The sequence below is a fragment of the Microcaecilia unicolor genome, chromosome 7, assembly GCF_901765095.1.
Source record: "Microcaecilia unicolor chromosome 7, aMicUni1.1, whole genome shotgun sequence".
Taxonomy (NCBI): domain Eukaryota; kingdom Metazoa; phylum Chordata; class Amphibia; order Gymnophiona; family Siphonopidae; genus Microcaecilia; species Microcaecilia unicolor.
In genome coordinates, this window is record NC_044037.1 from 104,186,028 (window position 1) to 104,207,926 (window position 21,899).

The following is a 21,899-nucleotide window of genomic DNA, read 5'->3' on the forward strand; positions in this document are numbered from 1 at the left end:
GCATTAGATCTTTATGTAAGGAAATATAAAGCAATAAAAAAAACCTGATATGGTTCTCCAAGGAAGTGGCTGAAAAAAAAGGATCTCAAAAAGAGGGATATGAAAAATAATCACATCTAGCGCATGGCCTTCATCCATTTCTTTTGTCACCCAGTCAAAGAAGTCAATGAGATTTGTTTGGCAGGATTTTCCTTTGGTAAAGCCATGTTGCCTCAGCTCCTGTAACTCGTTGTCTTCTAGAAAGTTAACTACCCTTTCTTTCATCAGTGACTTCATTATTTTTCCTACCACCGACGTGAGACTTACCGGTCTGTAATTTCCCACTTCTTCCCTGTCTCCACTTTTGTGAAGAGGGACCACATCCGCTCATCTCCAATCTCGCGGAACCTCTCCCGTCTCTAAAGATCTATGAAATAAATCTTATCAGATATGTCAGGGAAAGGAGGAAGACCAGATGTAGACTTGTAAGATTGAAAGGTACATAGGTACATATGTATTGCCATACTGGGACAGACCAAAGGTCCACCAAGCCCAGCATCCTGTTTCTAACAGTGGCCAATCCAGGCCACAAGTACCTGGCAAGATCCCAAAACAGTAGAATACGTTTTATGCTGCTTATCCTAGAAATAAGCAGTGGATTTTTCCCAAGTTCATTTTAATAATGGTCTATGGACTTTTCCTTTAGGAAGCCATCCAAACCCTTTTTAAACCCTGCTAAGCTAACTACTTTTACTACATTCTCTGGCACTTCTCATCCCCTTGCCAAGCCTTACTTCAACAGTGTTCCCTTTTAACCCTTAGTTCTGCAGCAGGGGCCACTTAGCCCAGTTGCAAAGGACAAAACAGCAGGACAAAGTACATATACTGAAAGAGAAGACGGAAAAGGGAAAAAAAACCCAGCACTTTCTCATGGCCACCACTGAAACGTACAGTCTCCAATATATAGATATAACAAATGAGAGTGGTATTTAACTATTCTATCATGAAATCTCATCAAATGGTGACATGAGACTATGTTTAGGGACTCTAATAAGAAAATCAGATTATCCTTCACTTTATCTTCCTAGTAAGGTGGTCAGGTATGTGATCGTTTCAATAAATTATTTATTATGTGTCATGTAATCTTCTAGATTAATGATCTATGTATATTTTTTTGTGTTGAACATAAGAAAATCCTGCTGAATCAGTTCATCCCCTACCCTTTCTCCTCTCTAGTCCGTGTTTTTTTTTTTTTTTACTGTTCTCTGCTTTCTTACTTCTTTTTAGATTGTAAGCCGCCCTGAAGGCCTACAGAGGGTGAGGTAGGAAATGTTAAATAAAGACATGAAAATTGAAAACCAAAGCCCATGGAGCCCAGATTCTATTTCTGATAGTTGCCAGTCTGGGAAACAAATACCTGGCAGATGTTAAAAAGTAGATCTATTTTTCACAGCTCATTTCCAGGGATGACAATAGCGCTCCCCAAGTCTATCTCACTAACAATTTATGGATTTTCCCTCTACAAACCTGTCCAAACCTCTTTTGAATCCCACTATGTTAGTCGCCATGACCACATCCTTGACAACAAATTCTACAGCTTAATTATGCACTGTAGGAAAAAAAATTCTACCACTTCTGTTCAATCTGCTGGTCATTACTTTCACAGAAACACCCTCTTGTTTTTGTGTTTGAAAGATTAAAACAAGCATTCTGTTACACCCCACTTATATTCCTTCTGAGTTGTCTTTTCTTCAAGCTGAAGAGTCCTAACTTGTTTAGTCTTTCTTTACAAGTAGAGCGATCTATCCCTTTTATTTTGTCACCTTTCTCTGAAGTTTCTAATTCCTGTATATTCTTTCTGAGACAGGGTGACCTGAAATGCTCACAATATTTAAAGGTGTGGTCACACCTGGGTCCTATACAGAAACACAGTGATATTCTCAGTTTTGTTCTCTTGTTCTTTTCAGATAATCCCTAACACTATTTGCTTTTTCAGCAACCGCAGCACACCGAGCTGAAAATTGTCTACAATAACTCCAAGAACTTTTTCTGAGGTGGGGAGGGGGGAATGATTCCGATTCCTGTCTTCTAGACAGGTTGTAATCCACAAAAGGCCATTGCCTTCTATTCCATGACTCATGGGAGACACTGAGGGGCATAATCGAATGCGAACGCCCATCTCCATGGGTGTCTATGTCAGAAAACGGGTATGTGAAGAGCCGGGACAGACTGTATTATCGAAAAAGATGGGCGTCCATCTTTCGTTTCGAAAATACGGTTTGGACGGACCAAATGCCATGAATTTGGTCCCTTCTGAGATGGGCGTTTTTTTTTTTTTTTTTTGCGATAATGGAAACTAAAAACGCCCAGCTCAGAAACGTCCCAATCCAAGCCATTTGGTCGTGGGAGGGACAAATGTACAACAGTACCATAGCTCTTAGGGGTGAAGGGGGCAACTACATGTGGGTACAGTGGGTTTTAGAGGCCTCCCATTTACCACCACAAGTGTTACGGGTGGGGGGGGGGGATGGGCCTGGGTCTGCCTGCCTGAAGTGCACTGCAGTACCCACTAAATGTGCTCCAGGGACAGGACTTGTTGCTGGTGTATAACCTTGGCACAGCAGTTCACACCTGAAGACTAATCCCGCTGAAAACGTCCTTTATTTGAATAAGCACGCTTACTCACAGTTAACTGCAGATCAGAGGTTGTGCCCCACTTGCAACGAGTCTCGCTGGTACTGAGATTAGCAGTAGGTCCGAGCTGGCAGAATGGTGTACAGTGCCCTCTTTCAGCAACATTCAAGGTAAGAACTAAGTGCTGTAACGTGGCTAACACATGAAAGGGATCTAAAAGTGTCTTACACAAATGGCCACTACCTCATGGACTACCGGAAACAAAACAGGGCACACTCTGACCCAGTAAGCAGAGGGAAAAGCACCATGGGAGTAGAGCCTACCAACTACCAACATCGTGAGCATTTAACACAAGCTAGTGGAATCACGGAGCCCAATACCCTACACCCACCACAATGCATTGCTGATTTGACTCTGCAGTGCCCTTAACAGAAAAGGTGTCACACTCACCCGAGACCCACATCAGAACCAGGGAAAGGCTGACAGAGGATAGAACACTTTCTGCTGTCATGGAGGTGGGTACGGCATTTGAGGCTGGCATACAGGCTGGGAAAAAAAGTTTGTAAATTGGGTTTTTTTTTGGTGGGAGGGGGTTAGTGACCACTGGGGGAGTCAGGGGAGGTCATCCCCGATTCCCTCTGGTGGTCATCTGGTCAGTTGGGGCACTTTTTTGGGACTTGGATCTGAAAAAAAAGGGTCCAAATAAAGCAGACCAAATTCTCGTCAAAAACGCCCTTCTTGTTTCGATTATCAGCTAAAGACGCCCATCTCTCCTCGGCCGATAACCACGCCCCAGTCCCGCCTTCGCCACACCTCCGACACGCCCCCGTGATCTTTGTCTCTGTGACGGACTGCAGTTGAGGACGCCAAAAATCGGGTTTCGATTATACCGATTTGGGCGCCCACGGGAAACAGACGCCCATCTCCCGATTTGGGTCAAAATATGGGCGTCTTTCTCTTTCAAAAATAAGCTGGACTGAAACTAGTTCTGCATTATCCACTTATTTGTATACACTCACATATTCATCCTGTACAATCAGAATTCATATACCAAAAAGAATGAAAGACTCTTTAACAGACTTCTCCAAGCCTCTATTTTTATTAAGGCTTCAAATTCCAAGGGATTTTTTAAGTACCACATAGAATAGGATGTATACAGAGCCCTGTAATCAGCAAAAACCAAAGTGTGGAGAGTGATGAGGAAAAGATGGAACTGCTGAACAAATATTTCTGTTCAGTGTTCTAAGGAAGAAACCTTGGAGAAGAAACACAGATGGCCAGCAAAGGTAGATATGGGAACAAGAGTTGTACTGAATAGCGTATTTTACTATTTGGCTGAATATGAATAATGAAAAATATTATTTGGCCGAATACAAATACTGAATACGATAATGGGCTTTGAGCTTTAACATAACAAATAATAAAAGAAGCAACATAAAATCAGAGATCAAAGGCCCAATATTCAGATGGGAAGTATCCAGGTTGCCTCTCGCGGTCGGTGATCAGCCCGGATAATCAATGCCAGGCCATTTCCTGGTGTTTTTTGACTGGTTTAAATTTAACCGACCAAGCCGATATTCAGCGCTGGCCAGTTAAGTTTAAACCAGCCAAAGATATGCCTATTTGGTCAGCCTAATTTGGCCACCAAACTTAGCCGATGATACGCTGAGTATCAGCGGATAGCCAGTTATATTGTGCGATATAACTGGCTGTCTGTTAGGTGCTAACTAGGAATATTCAGCGGGAGATAGCCAGCAATTATTACTGTGTTTGCATCTTGGCCTCCAGTGTGGTCTGCCAGCTATTTAACACACAGTCATTTCAAGGGTGTCAGCAATCTCGTGCAGACACTAGCCAAGTGATTATCCCCATTTAAAATCTCCCCACATGGCAAAAGTTATAGAGACGTTTGTGACTTCTCCAGTGGTAGAGTATTTGGAGAACACAAACAAGCTGATTCCAGCCAGGCAGAATTCTGGTCAGATACAGAATCAGTTTTGATATCAGTGACAGACAATGTTTGTCATTGTCTAGAGAAGAACAAGTTGGTGATAAGTGTCTGTCACTTTTGATCTTGTACATCATATATTTTGCTGGATAGATGCAGCTATCTTGGTTTGGTGGGGTTGACTGTGCTCTGGATCAAGTCTTTTCTCTCTAGCAGTTGCAGGTAAATAGTAATATATCATTTGTTAAAGGTCTAGGGTACAGCAGGCCCAGAGCTGTTTGTTTTCTCCTCTCTTTAAATCTTCATGCACCTGCTTGAGAGAATTAATCATTCCTTGGCTTTTCAAACTATTTGTATGTAGATGATACCCTTGAGGAAATAACCAGAGTGAATATTTTGAGCACTGAACGTGCATTCGTTTGAGGAGCAGGAGTAGTTAAGAGAGAGTCAACTGGTTATCAAAATCATAAAAGTGAAATCCTGTGTGTGGGAAAGATGGAGTGGCAGACTGCTGTAGGGAGGCCATTGATAGATGGAGATCCAGCTCCTCTCGCTTTCGTGAGTTTAAGAATCTTGGGCCCGATATTCAGCCGGCAGCGCTCAGCATTTTGCTGACCACAGCTCGGTTTATCCCTGGAAATTCAATGCTGGGTCATGTTCGGGCTCTGGCATTGAATTTACGGGTATATGGGAGCAACAAAAACATAGCCGGTTAAGGAGAACCACATAAAGGTAGGACTGACTTTTAAGCAGTACTATTTATACAGTTACCTTGGCCAGTTAAGTGCTAAATATTGGCACTTCATCAGCCAAGTGCTACTCCATCCCCAGAACACTCCCAAAATAGCTGGTTTCAAGCTGAGCTCTAAACAGATGTTTTCAGTAGCATTATCCGGATAGGTGCCACTGAATGTGACCAGTTAGCCCTGAACAAGCGCTTTTAACCGGTCAAGAGCCATTCTGGCTAGTTAAATCACTTTGAATAGCAACCCACTGGAAATTAAGGGGTGTAATCATCAACATGGGCTACTGTAAAGATAAAATATCGCTAGTAGGATTGTTTTGCACAGTGGGGTCTTTTTTTTTTATACAATATGCATAATAGAGCACACATTCCTTTTGGGTCCTTTTGGGGCTTTCTCTGAAGATATCTTCCTCATTACAGTCTCATCTTGAGTTTATATACATACTATTATTGACATATGACATATATACATGATTCTTATGCTGCTTCCCACATTCTTACATTATTCTTTTTATAGGATTGTTACATCCAATAACTTAACCGCACAAGAAACTTTGTTTCTGTTCTGTATAAACCTTTGGAACATTTTTAAGGTTAGTTTACCTAGAGCACACACATACACACCTTTGAATGTGTTTTTACATGTGATTTTGAACATTCTTTTTATGTAAAAAAAATTGTAATGTTATATTGTTTTTGTTTTAAAACTTATACATGTTAAAAGTTTTCAAATGCACGAACCATTTCTTTTTAAATTTTATGTAAAATTTTAAATTTTATTTATATTTTTATGTATAATTTAATTTTTTATAAATAGATGGTGGTTTTATGATTCAGCTTTTTTATGTTTTGCATATGCTCTTCTATATGTCCTTTTTAGGCTCCTGAAGCAGGTTCATGGGCGCCAAAACACGACTGCTGTGTCAAGCCGCTTGATGTTATTTAATAAAGACTTTGCAGTGATATACATCTCCCTGGTTGATTGAATAGGCCAGAGCATCCTACTCCCCCTTTGCTTGCACTTCTTTGATGTAGGAATTGAGGGTTCCTCCACTTTCTGTGGTTGCTCCTCATTAACAGAAGAATAACATGTCTTAATGGTAGCCCATGTTGATAACTTCCTGTCTAAGTCAGATTCCAGTTTCCTTGTTGGAGTTCTAGATGCCATCTGTACTGCAGGTGGGAAGGATTAAGGCCATTTCTTGAGCACTGTAGCTGGGTCCCCCTTCCAGGACCCAGCTGGGCTCAACCCTGCTTAGCTTCCTTCTTCACCCGACTGTTGCCTCGCTCCACACCACCTTGGCCTGTTCTGGGAACTCAGCGCCAGACCCCCTGAGAGCTTGCAGGACTTCCTCCTCTCTTTATTGTTTCCACAGAGGCTCAATCAAGGCAAAACGTTTATAGAAAAAAAAATGTTATTTTCTTGCTTCCATTCAGCATAGACACAAAAGGAAAACACTTTACTCCCAGGTTGTTAAGGTTTGCTGCCAAAGTCTCATTCAGGGTTTAACAGTCCATATAACTTCGCTTTAGCCAAAATTACTTCTTTTAGGGAACAGTACATTATCAGAAAGAAAACACAATAGCTTGGTAGGTTGCAGGCCCAGACCTTTCCCGTGTGAAACAGTTTACTCAGTCTTTCTTACAGCACAGCTACACAGCTTTGGTCCCACCTGGTTCAGACTGGGGTTTCAATTGTGCCCAGCCCTCTTTCTCTCCCAGGGGCTGCACCTGTTTCCTCTTTAGTAGAGATCTCCCCCAGCATCTCAGTCTGTCTCCTCTGGTCTTCCACCAGTCTCTCCAAGGCACAGCTAGCCACCCTCTTACAGCAGCTTTTTGGGTTTGAGCCAGAGCTCCAATCTCCATCTGTTCCTCCTCTAGTCCTTCAGTAACCTCCATTTTATCCTCCTCTTCAACTTCTCCCGCCCCCAACCTCTCCAGCTGGCCCTCATCACACTTCCTCAGAGACCATTTCCCAATCTTCTGTCTCCTCCCCTAACTCTTGCACAGCTGGGTGGGGAAGAGAGGGATTCTGGGACTGGTAGTTCCTCCTCTTCTTCCTTAACCCGGCCAACCTCTCTGCCTCCGGTAGCGCAGCTTTCTGAATGTGGGTGTTGTGCATATGAAGTCTGCCCCATTGGGGTTCCCCGGCTGCCTGCACCCCCCTTCTGTGTGCCTTCCCGGATCCCCTTTCACCTACCCTCTCACAGCACTTAGCTCTAAAATCAGTTATGCATACATTAGTAGTGAGTAGAATTGTTTACTGTAATGGTCTCAATGCATTAGTAAAAAGGTTACAGATTTTCCAGAATATTGCAGCTCAAGTGGAAATAGAAAATGCTTGGAAAACAAGTGGGTATTTTTTGCTGCACAGGCTATATTGGTTTCCATAGAGGAGAAGATGAAAGCTGAACTTACATTCCAGGTTATGCGAAAGGAGGGGTCATCTTATTTAAAAAATTAACTTGGTATTTCTCAGCTACAGCAGGACATTCCAATCAGTTGCTTACTGCCAGTTCTTATAGTTGGCTTGCTGTAGAGGTAAATAAAAAGGAAGAAAACAGACACTAGAGGGAGACAGGGAAAAACACAGAGAAATGAATAATGAAAGAGATGCAGAGCAGAAAGTACAACCAGAGACACCAATGGGGCAATTTCATAAATGGGCGTCTAGAAGTATGTACCACTGGAGCGCATCATTGGCACTAATAATTAGCAGTGATTCGTGTATATGTATTAGGCAGTATTCTATAATGTAGCACCTAAGTGCTATATAATGTTACAGCAAGGGGTCTGTATTGATGATATTAAGGATGTATTATGAAAATAATATGATTTCCCAGCTTAGAGAGGAATATCAAGAGTTAAGTATTAAAATGTGAAAATCAAAATAATTTGAAGACAGAGCAGGACAGATGCATTTAACATAGTTACAGTTTGCTAACATTGCTGAGCTAACAATTTACGTTTGCTTAAGTAGTGAATGTCCTGTTCAGATGCTGGGAATTGTCACTAAGAACACGCATGCTTTAGTAGGAATAGGGGAACAAAAAATAATGTGCCCTTGCAGCTTGCATATTTGAACATGCAGATATATGCTGAATATATATGCCTATTGCTTAAGAGTTCCTTGTTTCTAATGTGGTAATGATCTTTACTGAAATAGTACAGCAGCTGTCTGACCTTTGCCCTTGATCCCCTTTTAGAATGCTGATAGAAGCTGAATATAATCTTAACCAATAAGTATCTGTAGTTTGTATCTTGTGATTTATGATGTAAACCTATTGACATGTAATCCATGACCTAATACTTTTTGCCAATAAAACAGAATAGAAGACCTCAGGGAGTTGAGACAGTTTGGGTGAGCACACTGTCATTACATGGGGCCCCCAGGCTCTTTCCCAAAGGCTTTTGATATATATATATTTTTTTTTTCATTAGTAATGTGCATGTGGATTTTTTTCCTTTGGCCTCCTAGAGATATGTAACCTGCTCCGGTGGGGTCTTAAATAATCAGTTTATGTGGATGGAGCATGTGCGAAACAACGCACACAACTTATGGAATACTATCAGTTGCATGCATTGATTGGTTCATTTAGGCTCCATTGACCTGGCGTAGGTGATTGCCTGGCATGCCTAAATGCTGTTATAGAATTGGCACCCAACATCTGCTATTGTGGTGTGTAATTTGAGGCACCCAGTTATAGAATTGCCCTCAATATGTTTGAAAATTATTTTATTTTCTGAAAGATAATATTGATAAACCAGCATAAAGAATCTTGGGACCCAATCCAAAAGTGTTATGGTCTGTATGTCCATTTCACAATGAGATCATTTTTATATTCTTAAAAATGCTGAATTTGGTTGATCGAATGGCCCTTTCTGGTGTCAGTTTATTTTCTGTGCTGGACATAGCCTACATTGCATAAATTGGGTGACTTACATTTTCTTGGTTAGAGGTGGAAAAGGGGCTATAGCAAACTCCAGTCACCCCTGCATGCCGTCTCTGCTATCAAAATGGCTGCCGCTACCTCAAGATTGAGTATCATGCTGTGGTCATTGGAGCCGACTCTGTGGGTGCTGTGGGTGCTTGAGCACCACCAATATTGAGAAAATTCCTTGTGTGTGTCTAGGGAGGGGTTAATTCCATTGGGCTTATCCATTGGGCTTAGCACCCCCAATAATTTTGAAAAGTTGGCTCCTATGGCTGTGGTGATAATCTGTGTCCCATACTGTCTATGTGGAGGAGATACTGTCAGTGCAGGTTGGATGATATGCTGCAAGCCACCCCCCACTTCTTAGTCCCCAGAAGAATGAGCGGGACCACTGCTAATAGATATGCAAGCACACTACCTCAACTGTATGCAAATTTGTCATGCATATTCATTAGTAATAGGTGGTTCAATATTCAGGTGGGGAGGTCAATGTTTTTTAAACGCTGGCCACCACAGCTGAAATAAATCCTGATATTCAGCGCCAGTTTCTGGATAATGCTGGGTATCTGGATAAGGCAGTTGATGCCAGCACTATTCAGATGAAAGCGATATTAGCATGTTAGCTGGATAAAGTTAGGACAGCCTTTTTGCTATTCTGACTGTATTTAGATACTTCTCTAGTTGATATACTGAATACTGCCACTGTTGTTACTTACCATATACCTCTGGGGATCATCTTCTTTCTGCCCGGCACTATCTGGGTAGCTCTGGGATGGCCTGCAGTAATCATCTGCATAATGCTGTTGAAAATTGGTGACCGACCCATCAGTAGCACTGATCCAGCTAGCATACAAGCCCTCTCTCCCGGAGTAGAGAAGTAGCCTAGTGGTTAAGGCACTCACCTGAGAACCTGGAGAACTGGGTTCAGTTCCCACTGCAGCTCCTTGTGGCTGTGGGCAAGTTACTTAACCCTCTGTTGCCCTAGGTACAAACAATTAGATTGTGAGCTCACTAGGAACAGGAAAAAGTACTTGCACATAATATGTAAACCAGAGAAGGGCAGTATATCAAATACACTACCCATTGTTTAACATTTCTGGGTTTTAAAAATTTGTCAACCTTTTCCTTTCGCTGTAACCCAGTTGGGGCTTTTCTAAACATGAAATGATTTCCAATGGAAATAGGAGCTGCATGTTCCAAGAAAGTCAGACTGCGCTGTATGTATAAGATGGATACTCCTCTCATTCACATCTCTCTCTCTCTCTCTCTTTCAGGCATTGGCTCACTGCTGCCTACACCCAGTTTGCTGTGCCCTATTTCATCTATGATATCTTCGCTATGTTCCTGTGCCACCGGTACAAGTACAAGGTGAAAGGTCATGAGAACCAGTCATGCAATGTGCTTGCCATCACCAGGTGTTTTCTGTACAAGGAATTTCTCATGGTGCTGCACCATGTCTTCATGGTGGTTGTCTGCTTCCCCATGTCTGTGGTAGGTGAGACCCCCTGAATTCCACTGTGGAAGAAGTGTGAATTTTATCAATATGATGTACTTTGATATGTGAATCTGCCTGTGCACAGAGGCTGGACGTGTTAATGTTAGCTTTAGGCTGCAGGAGGATGTAAATCCCATTCGTGGCATGACTCCTGCTGGCTAAAATAGACCTGGATATTCAGTTCTGGGCCCTATCCAGACTGGCACTGAATATCTGGGCTTTGATGGTGCCTGAAAGTTATGCAGGTATGGCCAATATTCGGTGCCATACTTGTACAGCTAACCAGGCAAAGTTAGGACAGCTAGTTAAGAGGTTCTCCTTGCCCAGTTAGCTATGCAGCACCGATACAAATATTACCTGTACCCACAGAACTCCCGACTCCTCCCAGACTCCATCCTGGACCACGTCAGCACTAACTGGGGAGTGCCACTGTGGTCAGAGGGGATATTCAGCAACAGCACTGCCCGAATAAGTGCCACCGACTATCCTCTCCCAACTCACTCACTCAATGCAATTTAAGCAGGAGCCTCTGCTGTCCACTTAAATTGGTTTGAATATGGTAGAGAAATTGGACCACTGTTATTCCCTATATAAGCTGACTTCAATGCACACACATAAATGAAAACTTCCATTACCATAGCTTCCCACTATTCCAGAACCTGTGGGATAACTGTGGGATAGTTGTGTCCATCAACGAGCAGGCGGGGATAGAGAACTGAAAACTGATCTGAGACATATCTCTCTTGGCATTCATTCCAGGTTCTCAGTAATTTCTATTTCCAGCAGGTGGATGGACACACTTTTCAGCCTCTGGTTCTGGGTGATTTGCTCCTGGTGCAGTTGGTCAACTGGTTCCCCTCTGAGCTTTGCAGAGTCATATCTGGTGGTCTAGAGGTCCCTGGCTCTGGTGCCCTGCAAATTTACTTCTTCTCTCCCTTCACCTGTTCCCTGTTTCCTGTGGAGCTCTCATTTTCCAGCACAATGATCTAAAAAAAAAAAAGGAGAAGGAAAGAGGTTTACTGGAGAGCATGTGACAGAGTGTCAGTTCTGATTCTTTCTCATCTGGGGTAAGTCTTGTGGGGACTGTGAGCGTGGGGGGAGCAACCGGCAGTGTTAAGTCTGACTAAAGTTTGACACAGAACTCCCTGGAGGGCTGCAAGTTCTACTTGTTGCAGGAGAGGAATCCTAACTCACCACTTAGGAAAGTGTTGCACTGTGCTTGTGCCAGTCGGGGTGAATGGCGACTCTCGCAGAGGCAGTTAAGCAGTTTTCCCGCTTTGGGACCCACCGGCCGGCACCGGGGCGTTGCAGTGCATGGAAACCAGGAACCACTCAGGACATAGGAAAATGGTCGGCAGCAGCACATCTTCAAATTTGGCACAGCATCTGAATATGCCAGGGATTTCAGGCTCTCCGGCAGGACTGCTGCATAATTTGATGCAGGAGCGCGTGGGAACGGGTACCATTTTGTCGGGATCACTTGGCAGTGAGGATTGGCCGTGGTATGTTGACCTGATTTAACTGCTTGATGGGGATCTCCTCTGTCTTCTGCAGGTACACTGTCTACTGAAGCAAGGTCCGGTGCTCGTGAAGGATATGTGCCCCTTTGGTATTATGGCTTGGCCATTGAAAGGGCTCAGCTGAGATAAAAAAGGTTATTCTGAGTCAATCATTGCTACCATGCTTCAGGCTTGGAAATCTCTACATCCATGATGTGTGCGAGGGTGTAGAAGACGTTCAAGGACTGGTGTTCTGAACGCAGACTTTCTCCCTTCTCTGCTCAGATCACAACCATCCTAGTGTTTCTCCAGGCTGGTCTTCAGAAAGGATTGGTGTTGGGTTCTCTAAAAGTTCAGGTAGTGGCTTTGGCCTGTTTCAGGGCCTGACTACTGAAGACATCTCTTGCAGCTCACCTGGATGTCATTTGATTCTTGCGGGGAGTGGGCTGCTTGCAGCCTCCCTTTCATACACTGTGTCCAGAGTGGAAACTTAATTTAGTCCTTTGGGCTCTTCAGAAGCCTCCTGTGAGCCACTCCAGAACACCTCCTTGAAAATCTTCCTGTTTATATGAGGTTACAAGATTGCTTACATAAATTCAAAACCAAGCTAAAGACCCTACTATTTGAGGAAGCGTTTTCCTGAGCACTCTCTCCCTCTTTGATAAGGACGGGGTTGCAGGTGTTGGGGGGAGTCCTGAATATCACTTTTGCATTGCTTTCTTATAGCTTTGTCTCTGCTACCTTTCCTATCCTAATGGAATACTTTTCGATACTGCTTTCTTAAATTGTATGTATGCATAAGCTGCTCAGACAAACTTTGATGGTTGGTATAGCAAATAATAAAGAAACTTAAAACTTGAACTTACACTAAAGACAGCATTCTTGGTGGCTGTTGCATCAGCACATAGGGTTTCAGAACTTCAGGCTCTCTCTTATCGGGATCCTTTTCTCTGCTTTTCGAACGTGGAGGTCTCTCTGTGCATGATTCCTTCCTTTCTTCCAAAAGTGGTATAAACATTTCATCCCAACCAATCTGTGGAGCTTCCATCCTTTCACAGGGAGGACCAAGAAGGTCAGTACTCTTCCTTGAAGCTTCTCGATGTACATAGAATCCTCATTAGATATCTGGAAGTCACAAATGAGTTTTGCAAATCGAACAGACTGTGCTTTTTCATAAACAGGGGCTTGGCCTCATGACTTCCAAGCCCACAATTTCTAGATGGCCGAAGGAGACTGTCATGTCAGCTTATTTGCTTATGGGGAAGCAGGCGCCTTAGGCCATGTGGGTTCATTCTCCGAGACGTACAGCGACATCCTGGGTGGAGACTACTTTACTGTCTCTGATAGATATTTGCAATGTGGCGACATGGTCATCAATGCATACCTTTGCAAAGCACTACAGGGTGTATGTTATGGCATGCTTGGAAGCCAGCTATGGGGCTTTGGCCCTCAGGGTGGCAGTGCCAGGATCCCACCTACTTGAACATCCCACAGGTTCTGGAATAGTGGGAAGCTACATAATGGAAGGAAAAATTAGGTCTTCCCTGATAATCTCCTTTCCATTAATCCTTCCCGCTATTCCAGAGGCCCACCTGAGCTTCTTGCATATCTCTCCAGAGATGAAAGAGGTCTACACATGCTTGCTTGTCTGGCTAGTGTTAAGTTAGTGAGTTGTTTAAGGTTGTATTTATTCTGAGTTTCTCCTTACTGCATGTCTATGTAAATACTGAGGAGCTAGACTGGATGCCAAGAGAGAGATGTCTCAACTCAGTTTTCAGTTCTCTATCTCCACCTGCTGGTTGATGGACACTGAAACTACTGGTAAAAGTAACAGAAATGCATTTTCTTATGTAGTCTAAACACAAAATTAGAAAATATATACATTTCCAAAAAAGCTTACATCTATGAGCAGCACGTCCCCTTTTCCTTTCCTTTCCCTCCCATCCATGAGCAACATGTCTCCTCTCCTCTCCATACCCTTCTATCCATATGCTGCATTTCCCCCTTTTTCCCTTCCCTCCATGTACAACATGTCCCCCTCTCCTCTCCCTTCCCTCCCATCTACAAACAGCTGCCCCCTTCTCTTCCTCCCCTTCTGTCCCCTCCCAAGCCTACCTTGCAGTCCTGGTGGTCTAGTGGCTGCTTCGGGGCAGGAAAGAACCCCACTCCTTCCTGCCTGCTGTCTCTGATCTCCCTGCTGCTACCGTTTCTTGAAAATGGCTGCCAAGACTTCAAGCGGTGACCTCACAAGACTTCCGTTTGAAGTCTCGGCAGCCATTTTCAAGAAGTGGCAGTAGTGGGGAGGTCAGCATCAGCAGACAGGAAAAGGTGGAGCTCTTTCCTGCCCTGAAGAAGCCCACTATACCACCAAGGTACTGTATGCTACGGTAGGCTGGGGGGGGGGGGGGGGGAGAAAGCAAGCCCTCCTTCCTACATACCCACCAGCCAGCCCAGAAACCCAAACGGGCTGGCTGGAAAAAAACTGTCCAGACCCCCAGCAGTCCCCTGAAAAGGTGGACATGTCCAGGGAAATCAGGTCATATGGTAACCCTAATGGACACAATTATCCCACAGGTTCTGGAATAGTGGGAAGGACTAATGGAAAGAAAACTATTAGGTAAGACCTAATTTCTCCTTTTTGAATGCCATTGGGATTGTTTTCAGTATTGGAGAAAAACCTTCTACCATTAAGGACTGTAGTTGTCTTCATAGCTCACACGGGTTTGTTAGCCTATGCTTGAGAGTTTGGGGGATTGTGGGATTCTAGGGTTGTTGGGAAGGGTGGATATATTTTTGTTGGTTGATGGTATGAGGATTTGGGTGAATTGAAGTAACACTTGGCATCTCCTGTATGTTTGTATTCTTCTTCTTCTTGAAAAATTTAATAACAATTTAATTAAAAAAAGTTTTGAATATTGGGCCCATTGTGTTCAGAGACTGAAAATCTGAATCCTGGCTCTAGTGTTTTTATTTATTTATTTAGCAAAATCTGTTATACCACTTTTCAATGAAGATAGTCAAAATGTTGTAAACTAAAATCAATACAAATCTGCATGCACAAATAATTTTAAAAAAAGCATTGACAAAAATAAACAAAGGGAAATTAACAACACACACATAAGGGTGGGAAGGTGTAGCACAACAATGTCAAACCAGTAACATGTATATTGTAACCAGGACACAAAAGATTTAAAAAACCCAATCTATGTGGATGTTGGTGCATTCAGAGACTGGACCCTGGGTCTGTTGTTCTTAAGAGCTGGGAATCTTTTAATGCTTTACTCATGGGTTTCATAACTCTCTCTCTCTCTCTCTCTCTCTCTCTCTCTCTCTCTCTCTCTCTCTCTCTCTCTCTCTCTCTCTCTCTCTCTCTCTCGTAGTTCTGGCGGCAGGGGAAGGGAGACTTCTTCCTTGGCTGTATGCTGATGGCAGAACTGAGCACACCCTTTGTCTGTTTGGGAAAGATCTTGATACAGGTAAGTAAAACAGTGTGTTAGAATTCAAAAATGTTAACTTTTGCTTCCAATGAGTACTAGTTCTTATTCACAGACACTGAGTGTAGTTTTATTTATTTAACCAGAGAAAATCACCCAACGCCAAACAGAACACTCAAAGCAGTGACACCTCAGCAGCGACTCGTTTCACATGAGCCTCACAATCATGGCTCACCTAGCCTCTTCATTGAGTCAGTAACGTGCTTTGGTTTGCTCTCATAAATAACTTTTATAACCATACTTTATTTGAAAAAGTCACCAGACTTAAATATATTAATGCAGTAGTAAAGAGCACTTTACTTAAATTACAGATCGACCTGGTGGGTCTGTAATTTAAGACCAAGAAAGGGATCTAGGTGTCGTCATTGATGGTACGTTGAAACTTTCTGCTCAGTGTGCTGCTGCAGCTAAGAAAGCAAATAGAATGTTATTATTAGGAAAGGAATGGAAAACAAAATTGAGGGCGTTATAATGCCTTTGTATCGCTCCATGGTGCGACCGCACCTCAAATATTGTGTTCAATTCTGGTCGCTGCACCTCAAAAAAGATATAATGGAATTAGAAAAGGTGCAGAGAAGGTCGACGGAAATGATAAAAGGGATGGAACGACTTCCATATGAGGAAAGGAACCATGTCAAAAGCTTTGCTGAAATCTAAGTAGATTACGTCTACAGCACATCCATGATTCAATTCTCCGGTCACCCAGTCAAAGAATTCAATGAGATTAAGGAGGAAAAAAAAAAAGAAGAAGCAAATCTCCACAAAACTTTCATAAACAACAAATTTATTCACCACATGAAAATAGATAAGTAGTCTTTAGCTCTATACAGCCGCGTTTCGCCTTCCTAAAGGGCTGCATCAGGGGCTTGAAAATACCAACTGTTTAATAAACATGTAAAAGCATATAAGTATAGATCATAAAATAACATAACCATTTAAAAACTACAGAATGCAAATATGAATAATTGTAGACCATCAATACACATATACTCAACATACATTCATAAATAAATAATAAAATAAAACTTGATAGTAGATACCCCAGTGGTGCAGTCTAAACAATCCCATCTACTGGACTTAAAACAACTGAAATCAAAAAGTACATTTACTGAGCATATTCAAGTTTTGTACCTCAGATGCATCACATAGATATAAGATAGCACTATAGGTGTTACCATTCAAAATAAAACTATCTAGACAGTTCCTAATACAACTCAAGGGAAGCTGTTATAAAACCCGTGGCTTCAAAGTTTGCCTTATAAACACCAAAACAGGGAAATCTACTATAACAAATACTACCAGAGGTTTTTTGCCATACCAGCACCTGATCAGGAAGACAAGCAGTAAGTGCATACCTTCTCTCTTGATATGCAGCAGCAGTAACAGCATTTCGTGCATTAGCCAGTTATACTTACCGTGTGCTAACACACTAGCTGGCTAAGACTTCCATGTCCACTTTCTGCCATGCCAAACCCCTGAAAGAAAAATACCAAAAAATTAAACAGTATATATTTTAATAGACAGAAACAGGGAAACTACCTCAAAATGCCTTAACACAGTCACATCGTAGCCTGTTTTTGCATATTAACCCCCAGATTCTATACATGTCAACTAAAGTTGTGTGTGCAACTAGAGAATGGCACAGAGACCCGCGGAAATGGGGACAGGGACAGAGCCAGCGAGGATGGGGTGGGGATGGGGACAGAGCCTGCAGGGATGGGGCGGGGATAGAGACGAGCCCTTGGGGACAGGGATAAACTTTGTCCTCATGTCATTTTCCAGAAATCCAACCTGTCCCCACTGGAATCCAACCCGTCCCCATAGGGAATCTAACCCATCCCCATAGGGAATCTAACCTATCCCTGCCCGTCCCTACGGGGAATCTAACCCGTCCCCGCCCATCCCCACAAGAATTTAACCTGTCCTCACCTAGTCCTGCAAGAATTTAATGGTACATAAATAAAAATAGCTGTCGGCTCTCTCAGTCTCTCTCTGGGCTTGAGCCGCAGCACTGCAGGCAAGGAAGGAACGGAAGTTGGAACACTGGTGCGCACATGTAAGACTTCTCTGACTCACTGGCACTGTGTGCTAAGAGATTGCCACATGCATGCGACAGTAGGTCAGGTGACATCTGATGCTCATGTCTACGTCAGAGCTGAGGTCTGTGCATCAGCCTGGGAGCAGAGAGGATTAATAGTAACATAGTAAATGACAGCAGATAAAAACCGAATCGGTCCATCCAGTCTGCCCAATAGACACAATCATTATCAATTCATGCAATGAATGTGATATTATATACTTGGTTATGGTCTTTCTGTGGCGTTTCTGGGACATAGACCGTAGAAGTCCGCCTGGCCTTATCTTGATGTTCCAACTGCTGGAGTTGCCCTCGAAGCCCACTCCAACCTATTCACCTTCTCAATTGCAGGACACAGACCGTAAAAGTCTGTCCAGCACTGTCCTCATGTTCCAGCCACTAAAGTTGCTGTCTAACCCTTTCCAGCCTATCCTAAACCAGATTGCCATATATGAGACACAGCCCATACAGGTCTCCCGGTATCAGCCCTAGTTCATCACAGCCAGAGTCGTCATCTAAGTGTCACTCAATACATCCACACACAAGCAGCCATTTAAAGTTTAGGTTTTTTATAACTTCCATTTTCTAATTAGAGATTCTCTGTGTTCACCTCATGCCTTTTTGAATTTCATCACCATTTGTATCTCTACCACCTCCTATAATGGAGACTTTCCGCATCTGTGCTGTAAAGCGAGGAGGAGGAGGAGACAGCACTCAAAGAACTTGGTACTCGGTAGGTGAGAGGCTGGCACAAGTGCAGCATACACTTCCACGAGAACCCCACAAGAACTTCTGTCCCCAAGGGAACCCTGCAGGAACTACTTCTGTCCCCTCGGGAATCCCGCAAACCCCATTCCCGTGTAGGTCTCTACTTTGAAGCCTGTTAATGAACTGGACTGTTATTTATGTTTGAGTGATGCAGACGACGATATTTGATTTTTTGGAAAAACAAGCAAACGTGCTGGCCACATCTAACAAAATTTGCATGTGGGATCCTGTACATTCCTGCTACCAGTGCATCTTCTAAGAAGACATTTTCTATTGCAGGAAGGACTGTGGAAGACAGGAGAGCTAGACAGAATCCTGAGATTGTTGATACTTATTCATCCACAGATTAAAAAATCATAACAGTGCTTTATAGGGCATATTTCTCCCCCACTAGTGCATACAGAACAGGTTGTATGTTGTACCCCTGGACATTTTAACAGGGTGGATTAGGATTCCTTAGGGTAGTAGAAATCAGCTATTGTTGGGGTTAGAAAGGTAGAGGGTGGTAGTGGTGGGGGATTATTATAGTTTCTCGTTATTATTGTTTTCTATTTGTAATTTATAAACAACAGTTGCACAGCATATTGTTCCTTTTTATACTTTAATAAAAAGATTTAAATATAAAATCATAATTGTTCAAGGCTTCTGCAGATGAGGGGGATGGGGTGGGGACAGAACCTTTGAGGGCAGGGACAGGGATGGAGACAGGGCACGCAGGGACGGGGATAGAGACAGAACCTAAGGGGATGGGGTGCAAACGGAGACAGAACCCATGGGGATGGGATGGGGACAGAACCTGTGGGGATTGGGCGGGGACGGTGACAGGGCCCGCTGGGACAGGATGGGGACAGAGATAGAACCTGCAGGGATATTGTGGGAACGGAGACAGAACCAACGGGGATGGGTCAAGCTTTGGCCCCATGTCATTCTCTACGCACAACTTAATTGTTTAACAAGCCAATCAGTGCCAATAATTAGCCACTATGAAGCAATTATCTTCACTAATTGGCACTAATTTGAATTTATAGGCATATCTGAAAAGGGTGTGAGGCCATGTAGGGGCATGGGCGGGTCATGGGTGTACCAAAAAATTTTATGCACGATTATAAAATATGCCCAATCCGCACCTAAGGCGCGGACATTTACACCAGGTTTTAGTTGGCGTAAATGGTCACACCTAAATTTTAGTCAGGGGGACAGGCACTATGTGTATTCTGTTAATCACATCTAACTTTAGGTGAGGTTTATAGAATAGCACTAAGCGAGCTTTTTTCAGCACCGATTTTGTAGGTGCCATATATTGAATCTGGTCCTAAATGTACGGATTCTATGTATGGCACCCAAAATTAGGTGCTGATATTTAGGCGTGGATCCAAGACCCGCCTTGACTCAGCTGGCAAAAAGATCATCATTTAGTGCTGAATCCTGATAAAACTGTTGCCTGATGGTTTTCTGCTATATCTTTTCCCCCTTCATCCTCCATTACTCTGTTTGGCACTTTTATTACACCGGTATCTACTTTTCACTCTTTAGGTGTTATCCTTGATTCCTCTCTCTCCTTTCTGCCACAATTCTCACACTTAACTAAAGTTACTTTTCTAAAGTTACCAACTTTGAGCAATTCATTACCTCTTTGACACTCCACAATCTCATGCTTTAATCCTTTCTCTTTTTTACCATTCATCTTGACTATTGCAATGTTGTTTACCTGGGTTGCCCCGTCAGTCATTAAGAAAACTACAATCACTCCAGAACACAGCCATCAGGTTACTCTGCCGTGCCCATTGCTCTGATTATACTTCACCCCTGCTGAAACAATATCACTGCCTCCTGTCGAACAAAGGATTATTTACAGAATTGCCACACTTATCTTTAAGGCCTTCAGGCTTGGTATCCCCAATTATCTTTCTTGTCTTAACTATCCCTTACTGCCCCTCCAGAACTCTCCATTCTTTAAACGATCATCGTTTAGTTCTGCCCTGTCCGAAACGTGCTCACTTGGAATCAACATGTCACAGCACATTCTTCTTCCTTGCTCCTCACACCTGGAACAAGCTCTCCCTCTCTCTCTGTAGCAATTTCTCTTTCAAGGACTTTAGAATTGAGCTGAGAGTATTTGGACACATATAATGGCTATGTACAACAGTCAATGGACAATTAGTCCCAAGGCTAGTCTCTTGGATGATGTATCACACATTCATGAGGGGACCCATCTCATTGGTTTATTTTTATGTAAGGCTTTCCTCATTGCTAAACATTGCATTTCACATCAATGGATCCAGTTTGAACCACCTACTTTGACCCAATGGAGATTTCAAATGCATAAACTCCCACGTATGGAGAGACTTTCGGTGGAGACCAGGGGACGCCCAATTAAACATTGCTTCTTACTACTGTGGACACCTTTTTTGCACACCTTAACCACAAGAGTCCATTCTCTTTTGATAAATGACTTAGAAATCTAAATTACTCATCCATTTGTACAGGACTTTGAGAGAACAGAGCAAGAGATGGGGGAGGGTTCGATGGCTGGGTGGGAGGGAATAGTTGGGGATGTTATCTGTTTTATCTTCAATATTTTCTTATTTTATCAAAATCTTCTTCAGTGACTTGAATTATAAATGTGCATTCAGTTTTCTAAAATCAGTTCCATTCAGCATGCATTTGTCTTTGGTTGCATGGTCTTTACATATCTCTCTTTGAAGATAGTAATCAAACCCAGTTCCCCAAGTTCTCAGGCCGCTGCACTAACCACTAGGCTACTCCTTCACTCCACTAATGCCAGCTCTATGTCCATTGAATTAATTTCCTGGTCAGACTATTACCTTATCTGCCTTTGGTTCCTAGTTCATTAATTTATATAGCAACCCCCCCCCCCCCAAAAAAAAAAAAAACATCTTAAAGGGCTCCTTTTACTAAACTATGATAAACACTAGCGCACACTTACCACAGCTTAAAATGGCTTACTGTGGGATTTATTTATAATTTGTATCCCGCATTATCCCAAACAGAGTTCAGGTTCAATGTGGTTTACAATCCAGTTATAAGCAGGTACTATCTTTGTTCCTAGAGAGCTTACAATCTTGGTTTTTGTACCTGAGACAATTGAGGGTTAAGTGACTTACCCAGGGTCACAAGGAGCGACAGTGGGAACCAAATGCTGGGTTCAAAGTCTGCTGTACTAACCATTAGGCCACTCCTCGACTTCTGCTCAGGCATCCTGCAGTAAGGTCCAAATTGGGCTGTTGCTACCTGCATGCTAAAAAATATTTTAACATTTTTTGTTGGAGAGGTATGTCTGGAGGGGGTAGAAAGGTGTTTCTGT

The 21,899-nt window shown here is 42.9% G+C and overlaps 1 protein-coding gene across 1 annotated transcript in view; it reads left to right on the forward strand.

Moving 5' to 3' along the window:
- TLCD3B (TLC domain containing 3B) overlaps positions 1 to 21,899 on the forward strand; it is a 190,860-nt gene that overhangs the window by 152,240 nt on the left and 16,721 nt on the right. Inside the window, exons 3-4 of the mRNA XM_030210596.1 lie at positions 10,516 to 10,732; positions 15,616 to 15,711. Coding sequence (XP_030066456.1) covers positions 10,516 to 10,732; positions 15,616 to 15,711 — 313 coding nt within the window. The remainder of the gene's footprint in view (positions 1 to 10,515; positions 10,733 to 15,615; positions 15,712 to 21,899) is intronic.